Raw genomic sequence first — 21,983 nt, 5'->3', positions numbered from 1 at the left:
TAAAACTAAGTCACACAAAAGTTTCTAACTCAAGGTTTTATCCTAAATCCTATTCACAAAGCTGCTAAAAAACAGTTTTACTAGGAAAAGGTAACAACTCCTAGTCCTTATCTAAGAGAAAGACTCTACTCTTGATATGGCTGACATCAAGTCTCATGAATGTCTTATGAGGAGCTTGCTTTAAAAAACCTTGGTGATCCCGGTGAGTGGTTGATGAATGACCAGTCTGTTCACTCCTTGGCCCACCTCAAAGAATGCTAGATAAATAAAGATAGATAGTCAAAGTATCTTCACAAGGTTTTCAAAATGCATCTGTATGATGACGCGTTTGTGTAGATATGAAGTAGTTTAATTTTACAATAAAATTATACATTTTGGCAATGAATGGGTCGGTCGGTGGCGTTACTGGATCCCTTACAAGCTCCACACTTATCCCCTTTCAATTGAGACGGTGGGCCCTAATTTCATTGATGGACAACTAGCAACAAGCAAAGCCACAAGCAACAAACAACGTGCAAAGTCTGAAATATGAACTACAGCTAACTTAATACCATGAGCAAGATCCTAAGCGCAAACATGGGCTGGTCTTCTCCCAAACACCACACGATGGCTTTAGTTTATGCACAACAGACTCAATGGAGTTAGGGCCGATCATCGATCATGATCGTGCAGTTCAGAACATGGTGTGATGTGGAATGTTTGATTAGGAGTGAGAGTCCTCTTCGCTACTTCTTAGTTCTCCTTGACTTAGGTGTTACTGTTTTGGCTAAAGGGCTTTGAGAATTACTCTTAGTCCAAAAGAACCCTAAAGTTAAGTCCTAAAGTTAAGACCAACACGTCAATTATTTTTCAGAGTTTTTCCTAAATCAGCAAGTTAGGAGCTACTTTTAGCCTAAGGATGCTTTGTGAAGATGGGCCCTGATTTTTAGGCAACATAAAAGGGCTGTAAGGGTAAAAGCGCATGAATTCAGTAGACATTTCTGGTTCTGTCCTTCTCTAATTGGGTATCAGAAGGAACTGTCTTCTGATCTTTTTCTCAAAAGCATGCTTTCTTTCTCCTTGGCTGTTGTCTTTCTCATCCTCTACCTCCCTCTCTGCGGTCCTCACCTCATCCTCCTGTCTTCATCTCACTGCTGTACCATTGAGCAGGAGATCCGTCAGCTGCATCTCCAGCAGGAAGGCAATGTTAGGGAGATCGCTGACCTGCAGGAAACTCTGGAGTGGAAAGATAAAAAAATTGGGGTATGCCTAGAGACCCCCTCATACAATACAGTGCTGGTCTTAGCCGCTAGTTTACTTTTTTTTCTTCCCTTCTGTAAAATATCCTGCATGATCGCGTTGTTGTTGTACTCTATTTTCCATTTACTCTTTCAGCATAAACATCTATATGGCTTTCTATCATGTATGCTTTTCTGCCTGCTTCACTGTTCCTTTCCCACCTTTGCTTCCTCCTTCTCGCCTGTGGGGGCGCTGTTCAGGCCTTAGAGAGGCAGAAGGAGTATTCTGATGCGATCCGGAATGAGCGGGATGAGCTCAGGGATGAGGTTGTCCAACTGAAAGATATTTTGAAGGTACTAGAGTAGTATGATGTGCTTCTAAAGGTTTGTGAAAATAATCAAAAATTGAACACCAAATGTTTTTAAAAACAGCAGTGTGTGATGTATTGTAAACATTCTTATTTCATAATATTTACTCTAATTTATAAGCCATTTTTGTTGATATGTTCTCAAACTCAATCACTTAAGATATGTGTTAAAAACATAAAAACATATTTGCTTTGTCCAGAAACATGGTATTGTCCTTGGACCAGACTTGAGCACCAACGGGGAGACAGGAGAGTCTGTGCTTGAGGGACCAGGTCAGGCAGACTCTGACACCAAGACAACACCCACAGAAGGAAGTAGCATACTTGGTAAGAAGTTTTGTTCCGTAAGCTACATGCTTACATAGCACTGTAATATCTGCATGCATCTGCATCTTGCCTAACAAGCTTACCAGGAGTGCATGTAGAACAATTCTGTAGTATCCTCTTCCGCATGCCTGCTGATTCTCCTCAAATGCATGCGTCCATGCTTGTTTCTGCGTTCTGTTGTATCAGCAGCAATATGTCGATTGCAGTTTTTTTTGCATAATTTTCAAATCTGCATCAATTGAAGTGAATTATATTTGGGTGGGATGATTTGATACACTTGATTTAGGTGAAGGAATGTTCCATGACTGGAATCGATGTAACATTTTATGTCCTTAAATCTTCACCAATTGTTGGATACCTTCTTGATTGACCTTTGATTGGTCATTTTACGGCTGTTGCAATAATAGGCGTTTGCTTTCATATCATATTATGCAGTTTATTTCCAAAATACCAAAGCCCTTCGTTTATTGTACTTGCACAACATGTTGTGGTAATCAATACTTCCCCTGGTTCTTCTTCTTGAGCATAGATGGTCTTATGAGTACATGCTCTAGGGAATGTCCAACATACTAGTCTTGCACTTCAGTTGCCAACTCATTCTTCTGTGAGAATAATTAGCAGAAAATACAGTCTGATGTAAAGCAGGAACAGAGTTGGCCCTGTATACTGCAGTAGATGTTCTGGGTGTATGATTTGCATAATTCCTAAATAAGGTGCTGAATTACGCATCCCTGATCCGATTCAACCAGGATTTAGAGCTTTGCTTCTGTACCATCTTCTTCCTTTCACTTCCGCCCACTCTGATCTTCCAAATCTTTTTCTGATCTTCTGCAATACGCTAACTGGCACAGCTTCAACCACAGCATTTGATATGGCCACCTGATACTGACTTGCTAATGGTCTCACAGGCAGAAGTGAGGCGAAGCAGTCTGGAGTTGTGAAGGCGGTTGAAGGCTTGCAGGCGAATCAGCTGGATGAGGCAGTGCCCCAGAACCATCTGACCTCCCCCTCCCCCTCCCTCAGTGGCCCTGCAAGTGTTGTAGAGACCTGCCAATCAAAGGAGCCAGGGGCTCCGCTAATAGGAAACAAAGAAGAGATCGAGTCAGGGAATACAATTAATGCTAAATTAAATCATTTGTGCGATGATGCAACAGAAAGTGTGCATTTAGATTATCTAGTTAGTACAGGCTCTGAGGAAGAAGTCACTACAGAAGACAAGGTGGGTTTGGATGCTTCGGGTAGTAGTCTAGAGACATGTAAGCCTCCTGAGGACGTGAAGGAAATGGGTAGCACTGAGGTAGATGGGCTGGATCCCAAAGCAGAAGGCCAACTAGACCAGAAAGTTGAGGAGGTGTGTGCTGGAGAACTAGCAACAGAAGCAAGGGGGGAAGTGGAGGAAATAAGTGTGACTGATACATCTGAGAATGGGAATGTTATTGGAGCAAGAGAGAGTATACCCCCTGTGCCTGAAATTATTGTTAGTATTGACAATTCAGACCAGTCAGAGGAGAAATCATTAGAGATGGCTTCAGAGGATACTGCAGAGGTGTCCTCCTCAAGGGTGGTGGAGGCAGAGGCTGAGGCATCACACCAAGCAGAGGCTGAGGCATCACACCAAGCAGAGGCTGAGACATCACACCAAGCAGAGGCTGAGGCATCACACCAAGCAGAGGCTGAGGCATCACACCAAGCAGAGGCTGAGGCATCACACCAAGCAGAGGCTGAGGCATCACACCAAGCAGAGGCTGAGGCATCACACCAAGCAGAGGCTGAGGCATCACACCAAGCAGAGGCTGAGGCATCACACCAAGCAGAGGCTGAGGCATCACACCAAGCAGAGGCTGAGGCATCACACCAAGCAAAAACAGAGGCTAAGGCTGAGGCTGTGCCAGTCAGTGAGGAGGAGGCCGAAGGTGCAGCATCACAGACACCTGCCAAGCCCCCGCAATGTCAAGTTGCCAGTGCCTCTGGCAAGAAGAAGAAAAAGAGAAAGAAGGGTAAACAGAAGCAGAAAGGGGGAGTACAGAGTGAAGCAAATCATGACAAAGACTCAAAGCTTCAAGAGACCAGCTCACTGAGTAAAGATCCAGGACAGAAAACAGTAGAGGAGAATTTAGCAGGGAAGGATGAAGGCAGCTGTGTGGAGTCTCCTGTGTGTGGTAAGACTGATACCATTGCAGATGAGAGGCCTCTGGCTGAGACAAAGGATGATGCTGCTTCAGAAGATTTAGAAAATGTGCCATGCCTTCAAGCTTCAACCAACACAGATGACGTGAGAGACACACCTGAACCAGTAAGCAGCTTGGAAAGCCCAATAGAAACACATCCTAATCCTGAAAGGGATAACAGAGAACATCCTTCAGGTGATTCAGAATCTACACCAGATACAGTTAGTGTTACAGGTGACGCTGAGTGCAATACTGGTTGCAAAGACCTTATAGGCACCACAGAGCCCAATCTCAGTCAAGATAAGGATTACTGTGCCCCTGAGGTTCCCACTTCAGATAACCAAAAGAATACAGTTGCTCAGTCAATTAATACAGATGAACAAGAAAATACTGTAATCTCTGTGGATGTTTCTGAGTCCATTGTAAACACTGATGTTTCTGAAAGTTGTCAGGATCAACAAGTTCAAGTGGATGGTCTTCCTTGTGACACTCTGATAAATGCACAACTCCCCATAGACCCTGAAACCCAGTTTACCGAATCAGAATTAATTGTAGAGCATCAAAGTTCAGGTGGCCTTCCAAAGGATACAGATGCAAGTGACTGTCCTGATAATGAGTTGGTTGAGCAGAATACTGAGGGGTGTTCTGCCTTCCTTACTGATTCTGCAGATACACAGTCTCAGCTCGATGGCTCTGAATCAGTTGAGACAAGCGGAAGTCAGAAATCAGAATTAATATTGCACTCAATAGAAAACACCAAAAGTCAAGATGACACAACAGAGTCACCATCAGACACTGGGAGGAATGGCTCCGAGACTCAACCAAATGAAACAGAAGAGGCTTCTGATCCATGCATACAGAGTGGAGAAATGGTTCAACAGTGGACTTCAAAGGATGGAGAGAGAGAGCAGGTCATCCAAGACCCGCCTGCTGCCACTTCTCTGTCTGATGATTTCAACAAAAGCCCTAATGGAGGAGCTAATCCAGAAACAAACAATGATGCACCTGAATCAAAAGATGAGGAAGATGAGGAAGATGAAGTAGGGGAAGAATTTCAATTTGAAGACCAGGATTTGGAAGCAATGCCAGAGAGCTCCAGAAGCCCCCCTACGGAGAGAACCGAAGAAGAGAGAACCAAAGAAGAGAGAACTTGCCCAATGGTGGAAGCGGGTCAAGAGGGACAAGACCAGGACAGCAATGGTAGTCAAGAGCAAAGTAATGTAGAGGAGGAGAATACCGTGGAGAAAGAGGCGGATCAACAGCAAGTTGGTAGAGGGATAACTGAGGATGAGCAATTTGAGATCAGACAAGACCCAAAGGTCATAGGCGGGGAAGAGGGAAGTGCAGGAGAGGAACACAAAACAGAGGAAACGAATGAGGAGGGATCTTCAGGGAAGGATCAAAGCCCAGCAAAGAATGAGCCGCCATCAAATAGCACAGAGGAGCAGCCATCAAATATCACAGAGGTTGAGTCTGAGGCGCATCCATCAAAAAGCATAGAGGTTGAGTCTGAGGCGCATCCATCAAAAAGCATAGAGGTTGGATCTGAGGCCACAGAAAAAGGAGAGGCAGTTTCAAGAGGTAGGGATGCAGAGGGAGCAGGTCAGGTTGTAGAGGCAGAGTCCGGCCAAGAAGGAGGGCGTGAGGTTGTAGAGGTAGGGTCCGGCCCAGAAGGAGGGCCAACAGGGAAAGCCTCTAAAAAAGGAGGAAAAAAGAACAAGGGGAAGGGGAAAGAGGATTGCAAAATGTCCTAGTCCTCATCTTGCCTGGTAAATGTACTGTATGTGTCAGTGGATAGCTAAATAACAAATTGAAATTGTGTTTCAGTGGCTAAAGAAATAACAAGACAAGCATAGGCATATACAACGATCAGCAGTCACACATTATTTAAACTGTTTGGAATATTTTTGGAATACATTTGAATATTATTTACAATATTTTAGCAGTTTTCAAAGTTGGATATTTTAACTATTTTACTTTTTCTGTCTGAAAGGGCCTCTACCTAGATGCGGTTGACTGTTTTGAAAATTGAATAACACTTGGAGTGCTTGATGACCTCCAGTTAGTTTAGATGTGCACATATCTGTCTGGTTAAATGTTGTTACATCTCCAGTGGTTTTTGTCTGAGAAGATGCTTAAAAGGTTCCATTGGGTAGTGATACAATGTAGTGTTTACTAATGTTTCAATGTTGAATGTGGGTGTGAGACAAGACCAATCCAATAACTTATTTATTTTACAATTACATTTCAAATTTAAAGGCAATTTTTTTTTACACACCTGAAAAGAATGGCAGATTTAACTGGATTATTTCAGCCTCAAAACCATTGAAATGTAATATTTGAAGAAGAAAAAAATACTATGTACTATGTATGACCTAAAATGTTGCAGTTTACTTACCTAATATCACAAAGGGCTAGTCAGATTTCATGTACATGTCACTAAGTGTCATATATGCGTAATTGATGTTTCTAAACCACAAATTTAACAAATAAAAGACTGTTAGTGGGGTGGGCTGCTTCATAGAGATGTAACTTTAAGAAGACTTTTGTATTTTTAATACCTGAATTGAGTTTATATCAGTTAAGTCCTATGGCTTTTATGTCCTTTGGCATTCCCTCTTTATCACAAACCATACAATGTTCTTCCCAATGCAGAGTATTAAGGACGATAGTTTTTCCCTTAGGACACAAAACTTGGCATGCTACAACCAAAGATTGGCTTATGTGTTTTTATATTAATATTAAATAAAACCCCATGTTTTGTGTTTTATCTATTCCTGGGTCTTTTTATTTCCTTTGAAACAATATGTCAACTGTTGACACAGTGACATCATTGTAATACTGGTATATCATGTCTGTAGAAATCAAAAGAGACATAGTAAGATAGTACCTACTCTCAATACGTACCACATTTATCTGTAGCTCCACCAACTTATGACCGTGTCCTTTGATATGCATGAGAGTCTTTCTTACGTTGCTGAGACAATACTTTAGACTGTGCATATAAACCTCCCCATCACCACACTTACCCCAGCCTTACTCCCTGCTGCCCACCCCTCTCCTCACAAAAGACTTGCATGTTGTGATCCAACTCCTCCCCTTTCCATGTCTCAGGCTCCTCCCCATCCCGGTATGTGAACATCTCTTCTGAATTCTCATCATTCTGTTCATTGCTCCTTTACCAAAGAAATGGTGTATCATCTGTTTAGTAGTAATGTGAAACTGTTAAGTATGAGTATAAACAGTATCAAAAGTGCTGTGATTGTATCTGAAACCACTATCTTAACTCTACTGGCTGTTCTCCAAAGCCGGTATTAATTGTTCTCGATCTTTCGCTCTTACTAGATTCATAACTGACTAAAGGAATCTCTACCCAGGTGTTCTCTGACTTTGGATCCATCTGTTTTTTTTTGCAGAGATCCGCTTGAGAAAACTGGTGGATGAGAGGGAGAACCTCATAGAACAGGTGAGAAACCTCAGCATGTTCTCATGTTTCCTCTGAGCAATATTGTTTTCTCAAATCAATTGAAAAGGACCCTAGAGGATTTGCTTAAATCCTATTTTTTTAATTCCCAGGTTAAAAACCTGAAAGCACAAATGGAGCAGAGAAAACCGAGAAACGGGACAGACAATGGGTCTAGCCCTGAGGGAGAGGAGTTGGAGAATGGTAGCGATCCAAATATTATTGACATGCAAAGTATGTCCTACATTACGACTGTATGCTATCTGTTTTAAATCTATTTATGGGGTGATTAAAGTACTGTAAAGAGGTTTAATTAAAACTTTAATTGTCTGGTTTTCAGGAGATGCCAACCGGCTCATTAGTGACCTCAAATTTAAAGTTGTGAAATCAGAGCAAGAAGTTACTGCTCTGGAACAAAATGTGAGTGCTATCAGACTAATGTTTCTCATAACTGTTGGTCTCTGTGTGTGTTGCACTGTGTAATTATACTCATCATGTTGTGTATAACTAATGATTAATTTATGTGTGTTGCTGATCAGTAGTGTTTTTTCATTGATTTGGATTTCTTGATTTCCACTGATTAGATCTCCCGGTTGGAAGGTCAGGTGACACGGTACAAATCGGCATCAGAAAATGCTGAGAAAATAGAGGACGACCTTAAAGCTGAGAAACGCAAGATGCAGAGAGAGGTATGATATGGACGCCTGTTTATGCTTCCCCTATTGCAGTCAGTGGTCTGCAGTCTTATACCTGGCTTCTTTTCTGTCTCTGCAGCTTCGCTCAGCATTGGATAAGGTGGATGAACTGGAGGCGAGCAACAGCCACTTGAACAAACGGCTGGAAAAGTTGAAGGTGGGCCGTGGAAACGCAACGAGTCCGCAGTGAGGAAGGGACGCCCTCATGACTGCTAAATGCTGAGTGTTACCTCTGTCCCTGATTGGCTGGTTGCCTTGAAGGCCCACTGCTCTTCGCACTCTGCCTCACTCCTCGAAGAAGACTCTTCTCTGATGTATCAACACGCAAACGTGCCATTTTTGCCTATATGTTTTTATTTCTCCCACCGTTGGTTCAAATGAACTTATCAGGATGGATATCCTATTGGAAAGCACATACAGGACTGTTGAGAAATAAACTCTTTGCGTATGTGTGTGTCATCCTGCGAAAAGCACAATGTGGTTAATGCAATGCTGTAATTGGAATGAAATCTTATTTCAATTTCTAGCCTTTACCCACGAATGATAAAGGTAAAAGAGGTATCAGGTATTGGAGACTGGGTTTTCAGATGGGCTCCTGGCTGATGACAAATAAGACTAGCCTAACCATATCTTACATCCGTCAGACATCTTGAACAGTGTTGTCTGCAGCTTTAACAAATCATTTATGGGTGTCCGTTAGTGTTACCATCTCTCTCTCTCTCTCTTGATCGATATGTTGACCCTTCAACTCAAACTTTGCATCTTTTCACATGCTTTCTTAAGCCAAAGTGTGTACCATTCTCTTTTTTTGTCTGGAATGTATGCAAGTATGTAAATGTGGATTTTTCTTATGTTTGTGTGTCTGAGACCAAGGGTGTTAAGGGTAAATGTTCAGCTTCTGGACATGCAGTTGAGAATGCATTAATTCAGTGTATACCTACACAGACACCTGTCACATTAGATATAGTGTTGCACAATCAGGAAATATATTGTATCTGCACTTGCAATTTCACAGGCTTTTATTTCAGATGATTTGTTGGGGTGTGAGGTGCTTTTCCCCCACCCTTTTAGCTATAGATTTAAGTAACTCTTGAATGTACCTGCTGTTTCATTGACATGGAGAATCAATGAGAGCAACCTGATAAAGCATATTTTTCAGAGGAATTGCTGAGCAGGAACATTGCTGTTGGTAAATAGCTAGCACAAAGTTGGCTGCCACCACCCTGGATGGTGGCTTTACATTTACAGTCAGCGTTATCTTATGATTGAAATGAACTTGCAAATGTATGTGACATGTATGAAACTCTATATACAGAAAAAGGCCTTTGAAGGAACTGTCCACAAATACACTATGGAGTCACTAATTATTTTGCTTACTCACAACCTCTGTCATAAGTGTATGGTTATTATGGCAATTTTTGAGAGTAGTTTTACAGCAATGTCCCCAGTAAACTGTAGCCTTCATACACCTGACTGGCGAGATATTTTAAGTATGTTTTGACATTCAGGCATAGCTAAAACATTCAGCTTTGAGGCTAGATTGTATTTTAAGGTTCACAGAAATATTTAGTGATGCTTAAAAGCCCTCGCTGAGTAAGAAAATCACTACGATAATAACCTTCGCCCTGGTGAGAAGCTGCTTCACCTTGTTTACAAAGCTTTAAAATGGTTGAAGGAAACCTACTGAATTGTATTTTTTTTGTGCAATAAAATGTCTTCTCTGATAAAAGTGTGAGCATTGGTGTAGTTTATTCACACAACATGTATAACACGTTGCTGGATCAACTGGTCATGCCTGCTGGAACTCCTGATACTACTTGCTGAAATGCTCAAAATGTGAGTGTTTCCACATACCACCTCTGGCATAAATCAGAGGTGTGACACCACAATAATACTATTCTGCGCCTTTTAAAAAGAGCATTAAGTAGTTTTGGCCTGTAGCTCCCCCTGAAGTATTGGAGGTATTTAACGTGTACGCAAGTGTCGTAAAAACACATTTACGATATAGACAGTGTCGCTGCCCTATCAGAGTAGGCTGCCCTATCTGAGTACCACACATCGCGCATGCTCAAACACAAACGGTTTACGGCAGAAGGCTCAATATCAACATATCTGGCTTGTCTTAACGCATAATGTAGGTTTATTTAACGTAATGTTTTATAATTTTGTAAACGGTTAACAGCATAAGGCTCAACGTCAACATATGGGGCTGGTCTTAACACATAATACGGGTACATTTAATGTTATATTTAATTGTGTTGTAAACGGTTAACAGCATAAGGCTCAACGTCAACATATGGGGCTATTTTGTATTACTTTTTACTAGTAATGAATGAACTGCTTAACTAATAATTCAATAAACATGCAGCTTAACATCATAAACCTTGGTGGATTACCTGGCTCGTTGTAACAGTGTCGCAAAGTGAAGCAAGCGACTACGATCCGGTAACTACTACGCATGCGCGACTCAGATAGGGCAGCCTACTCTGATAGGGCAGCGACAGACAGCTTCGCCTACAGGTGAAGCTGAAGATCAAATGAGACTAGAAATCGGAAACCAACAAATTAAGTCGACCGAGATGGTAAGAATATTCAAATATTTTACAGAAATATGATTGCATAGTTCTATTTATTGTGATATCGGAGATGAATGCTTAAATAACCAAAATAATGACATTTAGTTTCGACGAAATAGGCTAGGCTACTGCTCGCGTTTTTAGCCAATTTACATTGTTTTTTAAGTGTTTGAATGTGGAGTACGTGAAATCGAATACAACATTGTTACATCCAGGGTGCGATTTGTCCAAAAACCAGAGGGGGGGATGTTTTTTTTTTTTTTTTTATCATGAAAAAAAAAAAACAAGCAATACATAGGCCTAATTCTCTTTATGCATCATACATGTCTATGATATGATAATCGCTGCTAGACGCTCAATTCTTGTGCTCCCTCTCATTCACGTTGAAATACTGAAACCGAAATTGAAACTGAAACGCAACTGTTTTGGACAGAACTCGCTAATTCAGTGAACAAATAGGCTATTTTCATATTCCTTGTACAGTAAGGAAAGCCAGCGAGTTCTGAGAATGCCGACAGTTCGGGTAAGGTGGACGTTAGTGTCAGCGATGTAAGCAAGTGTAAGAAAACGCTGTCACAACCTGTCTGTTTTTCTTTGTTTTTTTAATAATTGAGGGTTATCCCCCCCATGTATGAAATTCATCCAGCTGAGGTGGGGATGTAAAAACCAGAGGGGGGGTAAATCCCCCCCATCCCCCCCGGCAAATCGCACCCTGGTTACATCAAAAAGCTACATATTCATAATGGAAAGTGTAATTTGTGACAAGCTAGCGAAGTTAGGTTTCCACGGTTGTAAACTTCCAAGGCTTACTTTGCGTGAGATTGAGGAAGACTGACCACATTTTTCGCGTGTGATAAACTTATTTACATGCTAGTCTGAGACGGGACTGAGGTCGATGTCTTTTGGCATCTACAAAATCTGCATATCTTCGAGAGACAGGGATGACACTGATAAGGTTACAGCCTACGTTGCATTCTTCATTAATTACATTGGCAGGGATGTACATCACAATACATCAATTTTCGTTGTTTTATCGACATAAGACAGATCACAATAACTAACGTCAAAGACTGTAGAAACAGTTTATTATTAACACTAGCTAAATTCGAAAGGATAATCCATGCATGGATAATGGTGTATGAAGTTTGGATGTCAACAACAGTTTTTTCGATGGTTGTATTGCAGGAATCAACTTCAACTTCAGCGTCTTCTGAGGTAGAGACAAGCCAGAGTGGAGGAAGAAGTCAAGGGAGCAGACGGGGGAGGGGGGGGGGGGGGCTAGGGGGAGGGGAGGTAGAGCTAGGGGGAGGGGAGGCAGAGCTAGGGGGAGGGGAGGCAGAGGAAGAGTGTGAGGCCGAGGAAGAATGGGAGGAAGAGGAAGAGTGGGAGGAAGAGTCAGAGGATGAGGCAGAGGCAGAGGACCTGAGAAGGCTACAGGAGCTCAAGGAGAGAAGAACAGCTGAAATACAGGTTTGATTATTTGTTAACAATACTCCATGGAAATATTTATCAGTTGCCAAAGTAAAAAAAATAATAACAAAAAAGGCTTATGTTTTAGACAAAGGTTCGTTCCCTGACCAACCTCCAAAAAGATGTGCTACTGGAACAGGTGATGTCCAGACTACCAGGCGTGATGTTCGACACGTTGACCTTGTTAGAGGTTCCCCAAAGTCCTGAAGTGCCATATGGGAGGCCTTTACATTGGTGCACCTGCAATAATTGCGGGGAGATGAGCACAGACCTAGAAAGGCTCTGCTGCCGCCAGGCCCCTGAGAACTGCATCAGCAGTATGGCATATATGCAGTTTTATATTCTTGACATGGGCGTTTTACGGCTGGCACGTGCTGCATGGAACGACGTGTTTGCTCTTGATGACAAACAGGAACCAGGGGTGGAGCAGCGACAGTACAGACAAGCGGCATACCGCCAATTTGTACTGTGGCAGCATGGCCGCTTGGGTGACGGCAAAAGGGTAATTATTCCAAGCTGCTGTGTTTGGAAAATAAGGATTACATTTCCTGACCCCTTGGGTCATAAATATATGTTGGATTAAGGGTGAGCTGTTTGATGTAAATAGTTTTGTTATTATGTTATGTTCAATTTAAAAAAACACTTGATGTTCATTGTTTTTTATTTACATATAAATGAAAACATTTCTTTTCACCACTTTTGTATTATTTGCTAATTATTTACATACACAGCTATGAAAAAATGAAATAGTTTAGCATTAACTTTCATTAACCCTCTCCCCGTGAAACCTGAGTCCTGACAAGTTCAGATGTGAGTGTAATAGGCCATAGGCTAGCTTTTCTATTGTATCATTCCGTTCCAGTATTATGGGAAATAAAATCTCTCAACGTATTCTGAAAGTGTACTACACCATCCTGCTTACATGAAGTTTCCACACGCTGAAATCCTGTATTTATTTTGCATTTTGACTCTGAATATCGAACTACCTTATCTGCCGCGGTATGATTCACGTGAGTGTGAAGCGTCACTGATCCAGTTCCGACCAATGAGCGATCACGATTACTACTTTGTGATGTGAGTGAGTCGCAGTTTGTTGGTAAACAAAGATGGCGGCGCCCAGTCGAAAGCGGTTGCGTTCAGAGGAAAATCCTGCTTGCTGTATGCATATTTTAGAGAATTGTGACGAAAATACCTGCGTTTTAACTCGAACAAGATGGGACACATTCAGGAAGATCGCAAAAGAGTGGATATCGCTGAAAGGGAGAGAGAACAACGCCGTGTTGCCAATTGTACACATGTTGGACAGTGAATACTGTGAACTGGAAACACTCCCCTGCTATCATCCCTCCTAGAGACGTGCTAATGCTGATCAGCTGTAAGTGTAAAACGGGTGAATGTGCTACAAAACGGTGTTCCTGCAAATCATCAAACCTGAACTGTACTGACCTTTGTTGGTGTAAGAACTGTCAGAATGCTTCCAAAACAGCTGGTCAAGAGGACATTCTTGATAGTGATGACAGTGATGATGATGATACACTTTAGCGTGAGTAGGCTATTCTGGAGCGCTTAATCGTTTATGATGATCAAATTTGTGGTACATTGTGATTACAATGGATGACCCACAGGGTCGTAACAAATGTGTTTTCTGTTTTGCTCTGTGTCTTGTAGGTGGGTTGGTGCGCAGCTGTAGCTGGAGTTGGAGATGGGGGAGTCTGGCCCTGCACCTGGATTACATGTGTGTTTGTGTGTGTGTGTGTGTGTGTGTGTGTGTGTTTTGTGTGAGTGTGTGTGTGTGTGTGTGTGTGCAGGGGTTAAATTGGGATTTTCTATGTAGGGGGGCTCTGATCCGGAGGGGCAAATTTCACAAATCTTTCGAGGATTATGCAGTAAATAAGTTGCCAAATTAAACAAAAAACACATCACCGTTAAAGTTAACTTTGTGAAAAGTAACCTACTAACAAATACTTTCCATTTTCCACCACTTGTTTGTCATGTCATCCATTCATATGGATGTGAATCAATCAATATTAATACAATTATTAGTATTTGTTAGTAGGTTACTTTTCTAAAAAAATATTCACAGGGTCAATGCTAAAATACACTACTCACCCAAAAGCCAGATATCACTAACTTTTTGAGTGTAGTGTATGTTCAAGGACCAATGCATAGCCAGGAGGAAGATTCAGATGATGAGCAACCATCCACAAGCAGTGAAGCAAGCAGCCAACAACTCCAGCATTTTTTATATGTTGCTTAATATGTACTCTGTAGATTTTGAGTGTGTTTGATGAGGACACATTAAGAGCTGATTCATTGATACAAATAAGTTTGAAATTCATCCAGCTAGGAATGAGAAATGTGATTCGGAGATCGCATAGACTACTTGCTAAATCATTTAGAATTAGCAGCATTGTTCTTTTTAACTAGCGCTTGCGAGTTGACACACCAGTAGCAGGCTATCCCTGCATGTCTAAGGTTAATTTTTCCTGCTTAATGAAAATGCAAGCCCATATCTAATGATATTAGCCTATTGGTGATGATCGACCTCTTTCAAAATACCGTGCACCTTTAATTTTGTTTCTCTTACCTCGCCATTCACCTGTCTACTACGATATGTCTGATGATGACCGATTGACGTTGTGTTGTCTGATCGCGGAGGAGGAGCTGCTGCGCAAGTTTCGTGCGCGATATGCCTACTTCTCAAACTTGCTCCAGATGTCTAGGCCAGCCTTTCCCTACCATTATTTATATTTGTGTTTTAAAACAACATAGATTTGCAATGGAAAAGTTTTAAATGAGTAGGACAACATTGCTTGTGAATGGACTAGGCAGATTGCCAAAATCGGCTGGAGCTGCTGCGCAGCAGATCTGCTTTGCAGAACTCCAGACCCGGCAGCTTATGTGCCGGGGCTCCGCCCCGGACAGCCCCGGCCCAATTTAACCACTGTGTGTGTGTGTGTGTGTGTGTGAGAGAGAGTACGTGTGTTTGTGTGAGTGTGTGTGGGGGGGGGATCAGAGAGTAGCAGCTCTCTCGTGTGTATGTGTGTGTGTGTGTGTGTGTGTTTTGTGTGTGTGAGTGTGTATGTTTGTGTGGTGTGTGAGTGTGTGTGGGATCAGAGAGCAGCAGCTTTCTCGTGTGTGTGTGTGTTTTGTGTGAGTGTGTATGTTTGTGTGGTGTGAGTGTGTGTGGGATCAGAGAGCAGCAGCTCTCTCATGTGTGTGTGGTGTGTGTGTTTTCTATTTTTGTAAATAAATGATTATTTTTATTCCGTTGTTCGTCCATTTCATTTTCGTTTTGTCATGTCCTAAAAGCCCTAGACAGGGGCGTGACGACAATATTGGTATATGTTTTATTTGATTCCATTGAAGGTATATGAAATTATTTGGAACTTATCTTAATATTCTGGTATTAATATCAGTTAAGGGGCCTATATAGTCTAATCTGAAATGTGGTATGTGAAAAATTACACCCCATGGTGAGCTTCTTGCGCCTGGTGAAACATTTGCCAAACAGCTAATACTGGCAAACTTTTCCCGGGCGCAACCCACAAACTCAGCTCTGCAGCTCATCCTACGAATGCTTGTTCCTTGCAAATGTGGCACCATTTGAAAGGGGAGTAAACAGGCTTTCCAATGGTATATGGTTCATTGCCAAGAAGCGTTGTTACAACAAGAAATAATCTACCAAACACAAATTTCCTTAGTTTCAGTTTATTCTGGCACATTTTTCATGGGCGCAACCCACAAACTCAGCTCTGCAGCTCATCCTATGAATGCTTGTTCCTTACAAATGTGGCACCATCGGAAAGGGAAGAAAGGAGGTTTTCCAACGGTATAAAATGTATTGCCAAGAAGCATTCATACAGCAAAGAAATAATCTACCAAACAAAAGTAAGTTTCCCTACTTTTTGTGCTGAGTTTATGTCCATACTTTCATACATTTCCAACTTCAAAAGGCGATTTACTCACTAACTGCAAAATTCCTGCTTGTGGAACTTTTTGTGGAAGAAGTTTAACTATTGTACTTGATAAAAAACAAAAAAAAAAGCATTTCCCAGGATACTGGAACGGAAGTCAATTTCTAGGCCCTTTCTGAGAGCTAGCCTATGGCCTATAAGCTGCGTTGCAGCAAGCAAACCCAAGCGCCTGGGATCCTCAGGCCTTAGACCCTTTATTCTGGGAAGGCCCATTCCACTTACCAGCCTCTCAGCAAGGATGGCCTTCTGCAGGTCTGGAATGTAGTGGAAGCCTTTGCTTTCCTTCAACACATACAGTATGCACTCTAGCGCTTGGACTTCTTGTTGAAGTACCGTCTGTACCTAGTAAAGTAATTGCACAATTCCACTGCTTAGGTAAGAACTAATTATTTTTGGTAATACACTACTGTTATAATAAAGCTTACATTCAGTGTCCATCCCTGGCATGTGCAGGAAGGCGGTGGTTGTGATCGTTGTAATCAATTGCTGCAAGCAATGTCCGGGTTTTGTATACAGGGGGGCTGTAGGCAAACCGCTTTCCTACATACATTAGTATATGGTTTTGGAAATTCTCCAAAAGTTGTCCTGAAAAACACATACATAACCCGAAAGGCCCAGTCAGTGACACACTTCTCACCACTTGATGCTATTCCAGGAAAAGTATCAGATGAGGCTTCATTTGATTTTCAATTCTGATTTGCTTAGCAGTTAGGCCTTAGCAGCTGATTTTGCACACAAAATGGAAAATCAGTTATACAATACTTCACAGTGTACGTCATCCAGTTATTTCAGAATTATTGTATTTGTAATGGTTCTCAAAACAGACAAATAAGTTCAGAAATATGATCAAAGTGCTCATGTGTATGTGCAAATATATGAGAAATACTAGCATTTGCAGAACTATAGGGGCATACCTGAAATTGAGGAACTTGCATTCCTCAACAAGCGCTTTTTTTCAAGAATGACTGCAGCAAGTGCCTGGTGAGCTGCTGTACCTGTAACCACATCACATCATTGTTAGCAAACTTATTAGAGTTCATTCAAAGTAACAAAAAACACCCGAACATAATGTTTTAAATTACCTTGCTTTATCCACTGCTTTACTTGGCTACTGTCATCAATGGATCATGATCACAGCAACCACTTGCCACTATCACAAGTAGCATGCTAAGCTAACGAAACATGAACCATAGACCAGCTGTCTGTAAGGGAATGCTAACATATTCTTACTTAAATATGAATACTTTAAAGTGAAACAACTTTAAAGATGAAGTTTGTATGAGGGTGATTTACCATAGTTACCTTATGTCCTGGTAAATGTTTCATTTAGGTTCAAGCCACAGGTAAATGTGAAGCAAGTCACCTGTACACTAACTTAGTTAAAAAAACATCAACCCACGGCAACCAGTTGAGATCAAGCTATGTCTCAGTCTGAGCAGGACCCAGATTTGTTTCACTGGAGGTGCTAGTGCTCTCTGTGTCTCTGCAGTCCTGTCCAGCCTCAGCTGGCTGAGTGGAGTAAGCCCGGCTCTGGATGCGCAGCACCATCCTGCGGGCGTAGAAGTCTCTGTAGTCTGCCAGGAGCTCGTCCAGGACACCCAGCACCTTCTCCAGAGCCTAGAGGGCCCGCGAAGCTGCCACCGGGTCTTTGTTCCCATACGGATCCTTCTTGTCATAGCTGTTCTCTGGCAGGTGCCGCCAAAACACATTCACACCCACGCCAAACTGAAGGGCCAGGGTGAGAACCACAGAGCTGTGAACAAAATGAAGATGTAATAATTATAAATAATAATGAATACATAAAACTAGTTTAGAAATTAAACTGAAATTGTCATGTACTATCCATGTTATATTTCATTCATTTCTGGAAGGAAAAGATTATTTTCTTCATTTGCTTACAAAACTGCTTCTTTTAGTTCACTGCTTTATACAAACCAGGGATGAAGAGCAGGTCCCCCCTGGCTCCAGTACGCACTCACAGTGCTGGGCCTTCACAAACTCTTTACCTAAAATCAAGCAGATGGGACAAAATTGTAAGATAAATGTGGGCTGTGGGCTAAACTATACTCATCCTACACATCACATAATTATAGTTTTTGTTTGGCTATGAAGTTCCACAGAGAAGGCTTACCTGACAGGTAGAGGTATTCTGCCTCCTGAGGGCTATACAGGACAACACGCTTCCTACCAGTCACCTGGGCTAACAGGTTGTCCATCACCTGACAAGGAAATAATGCATGAATAAAAGAGAGATAATGCTACTGTGTCCACACAGTATGGTACAAAAATACAGTTATGATGATTAACTTTTGTAATTTGCTTTACAATAAATGTAACAACTTTAAAGAGGACCTATTATGCTCAGTTTCAATGTTCATAATTTAATTTTTGCGGTCTACTAGAATACATTTACATGCTTTAATGCTCCATTATTTTTCTCATACTGTACATATCTATTCACCCTCTGTCTGAAACGCTCAGTTAGGGCTCCTGTATCTTAAAGTCCCCACTCCTGATGAACCCAGTGTGCTCTCATGTGTCTTCTAGATGGACAATAAGGATTGTGTTACAAGATTTGCATCATCATGTAACAAAGGAGAAGACCTGGAATTCCAACGAGGAGAGAGTTACTCCCAATGGCGTGTACTTTGGGCTTTGTAACTTTGTAGACCATTTACATGCACAGAAAAGGAAAGAGAAAAAAATGAAAAAGGCATTATACAGTATGTCTTCTTTAATGTTACAGGTTTACATGTCTTCATCGCATCTTTTATTTAAAAACATTATTCCATAAATGAATGAAGCACTATTCAGAGCACTAATTTCTCACATCAAAATGGGTCAAGAGTTGTAGTCCACAAGAGCTTATGCAGAAAAACTGCTGAGGCCCAAAAAAGCAGTCAGAAAACTGCTTTCTGAGGTCAGCAGGCTCCTAAGAAAACAAGACAATAGTTTACAGAGCAAAGATTTTTTTTAATGGTAGTCTTATATTATTGAAATGTAATGTTGAAATTTTACTAAATTACTGATGATTAGTTTTAAGGGATTGGGCTAAATAGAGTTATCTCAGTGGATCAGAAGGCTGAACAGTTGCAAATATCACTCATCAAAAGGATGAGGAGGATCCAGTCTTTCCTGAAGCTAATTATGATTTATTGGAAGAGACACTGGGGCTAAAATCTTTCAGGGACAATCGGGGTACCACCTGACATTAGTATCTTTGTGCAAGGTCTCCCAAAGGCCATTACACATACCTTGCGTGCATCCTCTCCAAGTGAACGTAAGTAATAGCTCTCGTTCTGTTAAAAACAAGTTGAAATTGTATTTGCAGAAATAGATATAGATATAAAAGTATAGTGCTCATGAAACGTTTAGCATTATGTAAGGTAGGACACTTACCTCACTAATGAAGAAATCCAGATGCTTGGCATCTGATGCTATTTGAACAAACTTGCCAAACAGAAGTGTTCTAAACAGAGATCAGTCCCTTCAAAATAGTTCCAGTGGACTCTGGACAGTGGTTTAGCTTGTGAACAAGAATTTCCAACCACCGAGCACCAAGGCGACATGTATCTTGACCTCTTTGTCACATCCCTTCTCGCAAAGGTAATCCACGTTCCATTTCTCCAGGCATGGCCCTAAAGGAACACCCTTTAGGACAGCAGGCAGTGATTCTTGAGACCTGGGACAAAACATGTCTGTGAAAAAAATGTACGTAATATATTTTAAAAGCCTCACCAAACTCATCAACAGGACAAGGGTAGCCCAACAAAGTGTGTTTTGTTGTCGTCTCACATTTTGTTTTTATTCTTAATGATATGATATGTGACCAGTACCTACAAAAACCCATGTCCGAAAGCAGGTCACATCACACTCCATTGCTTTAAAAAGTCTGAAAAGTGATATAAAATTGAACTTTATCTATATCATATGTAAATAACATAGTATTTTTTTCACAAGCATTAAAACAAATAATTTTGAAACATTTTGAATGTACTTTCTGGTCAGTTGAACATGTGTCCAGAGTTTTCGTCAACACCATCAGACTTTTTTAAATTGGGAAAAAAATCAGGAATAATTTAGGGCAGCTTTAACTCAAAGGACCCCTTTCCTTCCTCCTTGGTCTTCCTGGTGACATGAGAAAATTTGAGCTCTGGTAAGTTTTTAATAATACTTTGTTTTTCATATCTATTAACTAATATGCACATGTCACGACCACAGCGTATCAACTCCAAAATGGCTAAAGAGTCAACATTAGAGTAAAATGTTCTGCAATCTAGTGTGTATTTATATAGATTGGCTGGACCATGATCAACAGATGATAAACAAGATGGCTCCTGTGAGAATCTTGTGTGATATAAGGAGAAATGTACTTTTTTGTTAACACCATCAGACGTCAACACCATTAAACACCATCAAACACCATCAAAATTTGTGTCTGATGGTGTTGACTTTCTCTGATGGTGTTGACTAAGGCCATTTTAGTGTCCATTTTAATTTATTTTAATGCTGTTTGTGCCAAAAATATCACTTCCTATGCATTTTTATTGCTATTTCAGTTTCATGTGTCGAATTAAATCTAGTTTAGATATAGAGTATCAACTCCTTCAGATATAATTTTTATAGTATTTTTTTGATAAGGGTATCTGTTTCATTCCTTGAAGGATATTTGATCAAAGACTAAGACATTTCCAATGTAGATGTGTATTTTTAATGCTTAAAAATGTCTCTGTTAAATCTGAAGGTTAAAGACAAATGTAATTCATGATATGATTTCAAGTCTACTCATTAAACATCGACGACTTTGGCTCTAAACTTTAGTTTTTAATGATTTAAAGACCTGTGTACATTATAAGGGGAACTGGGAAAACTAATGAGTGAAAATATTTCTGATAAGATCATTTAAAATAATTTCCATAAGTATATTTATGTTTATGATGGTGTTGACAAAAATCAAGTGCTGATCCAGCAAACATTAAATTAACATAAAAAAATCTACAACTGGGAGGTTGAACCAAAACATGTTTGGATAGACAAAACTTAATTTGACATAAATGTAATCATATATTTTGGAAGTTATCCAAATATTTTTGGAAAAATCAAAACCTGTTTTGTCCCTTATCTCAAGAATCACTGCAGGGCGACGCTGAAAAACAAAAAACAATACATCACAAAATACAGCAGAAGTATAACACATTGATGTAACTTGCCAATTTCACTACCGAGACAATGTGACAGCTTGGTTGAATAGCTCTAGCCAGAATAACTCTTACCAGAGGATATATCTTTTGGGTAATAATAGCCTACCTCTTTATCCACTGCTGAGAAGACGGCCACTGGTACCTTTCTCTGGTGTTCCATTTTAGAGTATGCTAGCTTCACATGGTATTTACATTTCCCACGTTTTTGACAGGCTTACTGTTTTTGGATATTTCTCATGTATTGGTTCCCTTGTATTACTGTCCCCGGCAGCAACGACCCGTGTGTTTGGGAAATGTTTTTAAATCACTTTGAATATAGTGGAATACTTACACAGTCAGATACGTATTTAAATGTAAAAAAAAAAAAAAAAAAAAACTGTGTTAGCTCACTGAAGTGGCTTTGTATATAGGATATTTAAAATGTATCGATCATTTGGTCTGTCAGAACACTAAACGTTACTAGCGTTGTTTCCAGTGGGACGATTTCAATCGCAGGACATGTGAAGCCCTGAAGAAAGTGA

At 40.8% G+C, this 21,983-nt stretch overlaps 3 protein-coding genes across 4 annotated transcripts in view; 2 read left to right on the top strand and 1 right to left on the bottom strand.

The window, feature by feature from the left end:
* The window catches only part of LOC308365883 (leucine-rich repeat flightless-interacting protein 2-like), a 41,102-nt gene extending 31,141 nt beyond the window's left edge, over positions 1 to 9,961 (top strand). For both annotated transcript variants that reach the window (XM_080839500.1, XM_080839499.1), the window contains 8 exons: positions 1,150 to 1,242; positions 1,479 to 1,571; positions 1,786 to 1,912; positions 7,497 to 7,546; positions 7,657 to 7,777; positions 7,884 to 7,963; positions 8,128 to 8,232; positions 8,318 to 9,961. In XM_080839500.1, coding sequence (XP_080695626.1) covers positions 1,150 to 1,242; positions 1,479 to 1,571; positions 1,786 to 1,912; positions 7,497 to 7,546; positions 7,657 to 7,777; positions 7,884 to 7,963; positions 8,128 to 8,232; positions 8,318 to 8,428 — 780 coding nt within the window. In that variant the 3' untranslated portion in view covers positions 8,429 to 9,961. The remainder of the gene's footprint in view (positions 1 to 1,149; positions 1,243 to 1,478; positions 1,572 to 1,785; positions 1,913 to 7,496; positions 7,547 to 7,656; positions 7,778 to 7,883; positions 7,964 to 8,127; positions 8,233 to 8,317) is intronic.
* Positions 1,923 to 7,487, top strand: LOC308365882 (uncharacterized protein). Its single transcript, XM_080839498.1, has 2 exons — positions 1,923 to 5,582; positions 5,619 to 7,487. Exons 1-2 carry the CDS (start codon positions 3,195 to 3,197, stop codon positions 5,832 to 5,834), a joined length of 2,604 nt encoding a protein of 867 aa, XP_080695624.1. The 5' UTR covers positions 1,923 to 3,194; the 3' UTR covers positions 5,835 to 7,487.
* Positions 9,962 to 17,680: 7,719 nt separating the features above from the next.
* On the bottom strand, positions 17,681 to 19,957 carry tyw5 (tRNA-yW synthesizing protein 5; the record flags this gene model as incomplete). Its single annotated transcript, XM_080839722.1, is given in 9 exon segments — positions 17,681 to 17,878; positions 17,882 to 18,014; positions 18,193 to 18,218; positions 18,221 to 18,317; positions 18,380 to 18,480; positions 19,092 to 19,193; positions 19,516 to 19,560; positions 19,661 to 19,730; positions 19,797 to 19,957. Coding segments are annotated over 9 exon segments (933 nt in total).
* Positions 19,958 to 21,983: the final 2,026 nt, after the last annotated feature.

Source organism: Sprattus sprattus (assembly GCF_963457725.1).
Source record: "Sprattus sprattus genome assembly, chromosome: 5".
NCBI lineage: Eukaryota > Metazoa > Chordata > Actinopteri > Clupeiformes > Clupeidae > Sprattus > Sprattus sprattus.
Note: the sequence above shows the minus strand (reverse complement) of the source record. Positions and strands in the feature narration are given on the sequence as shown.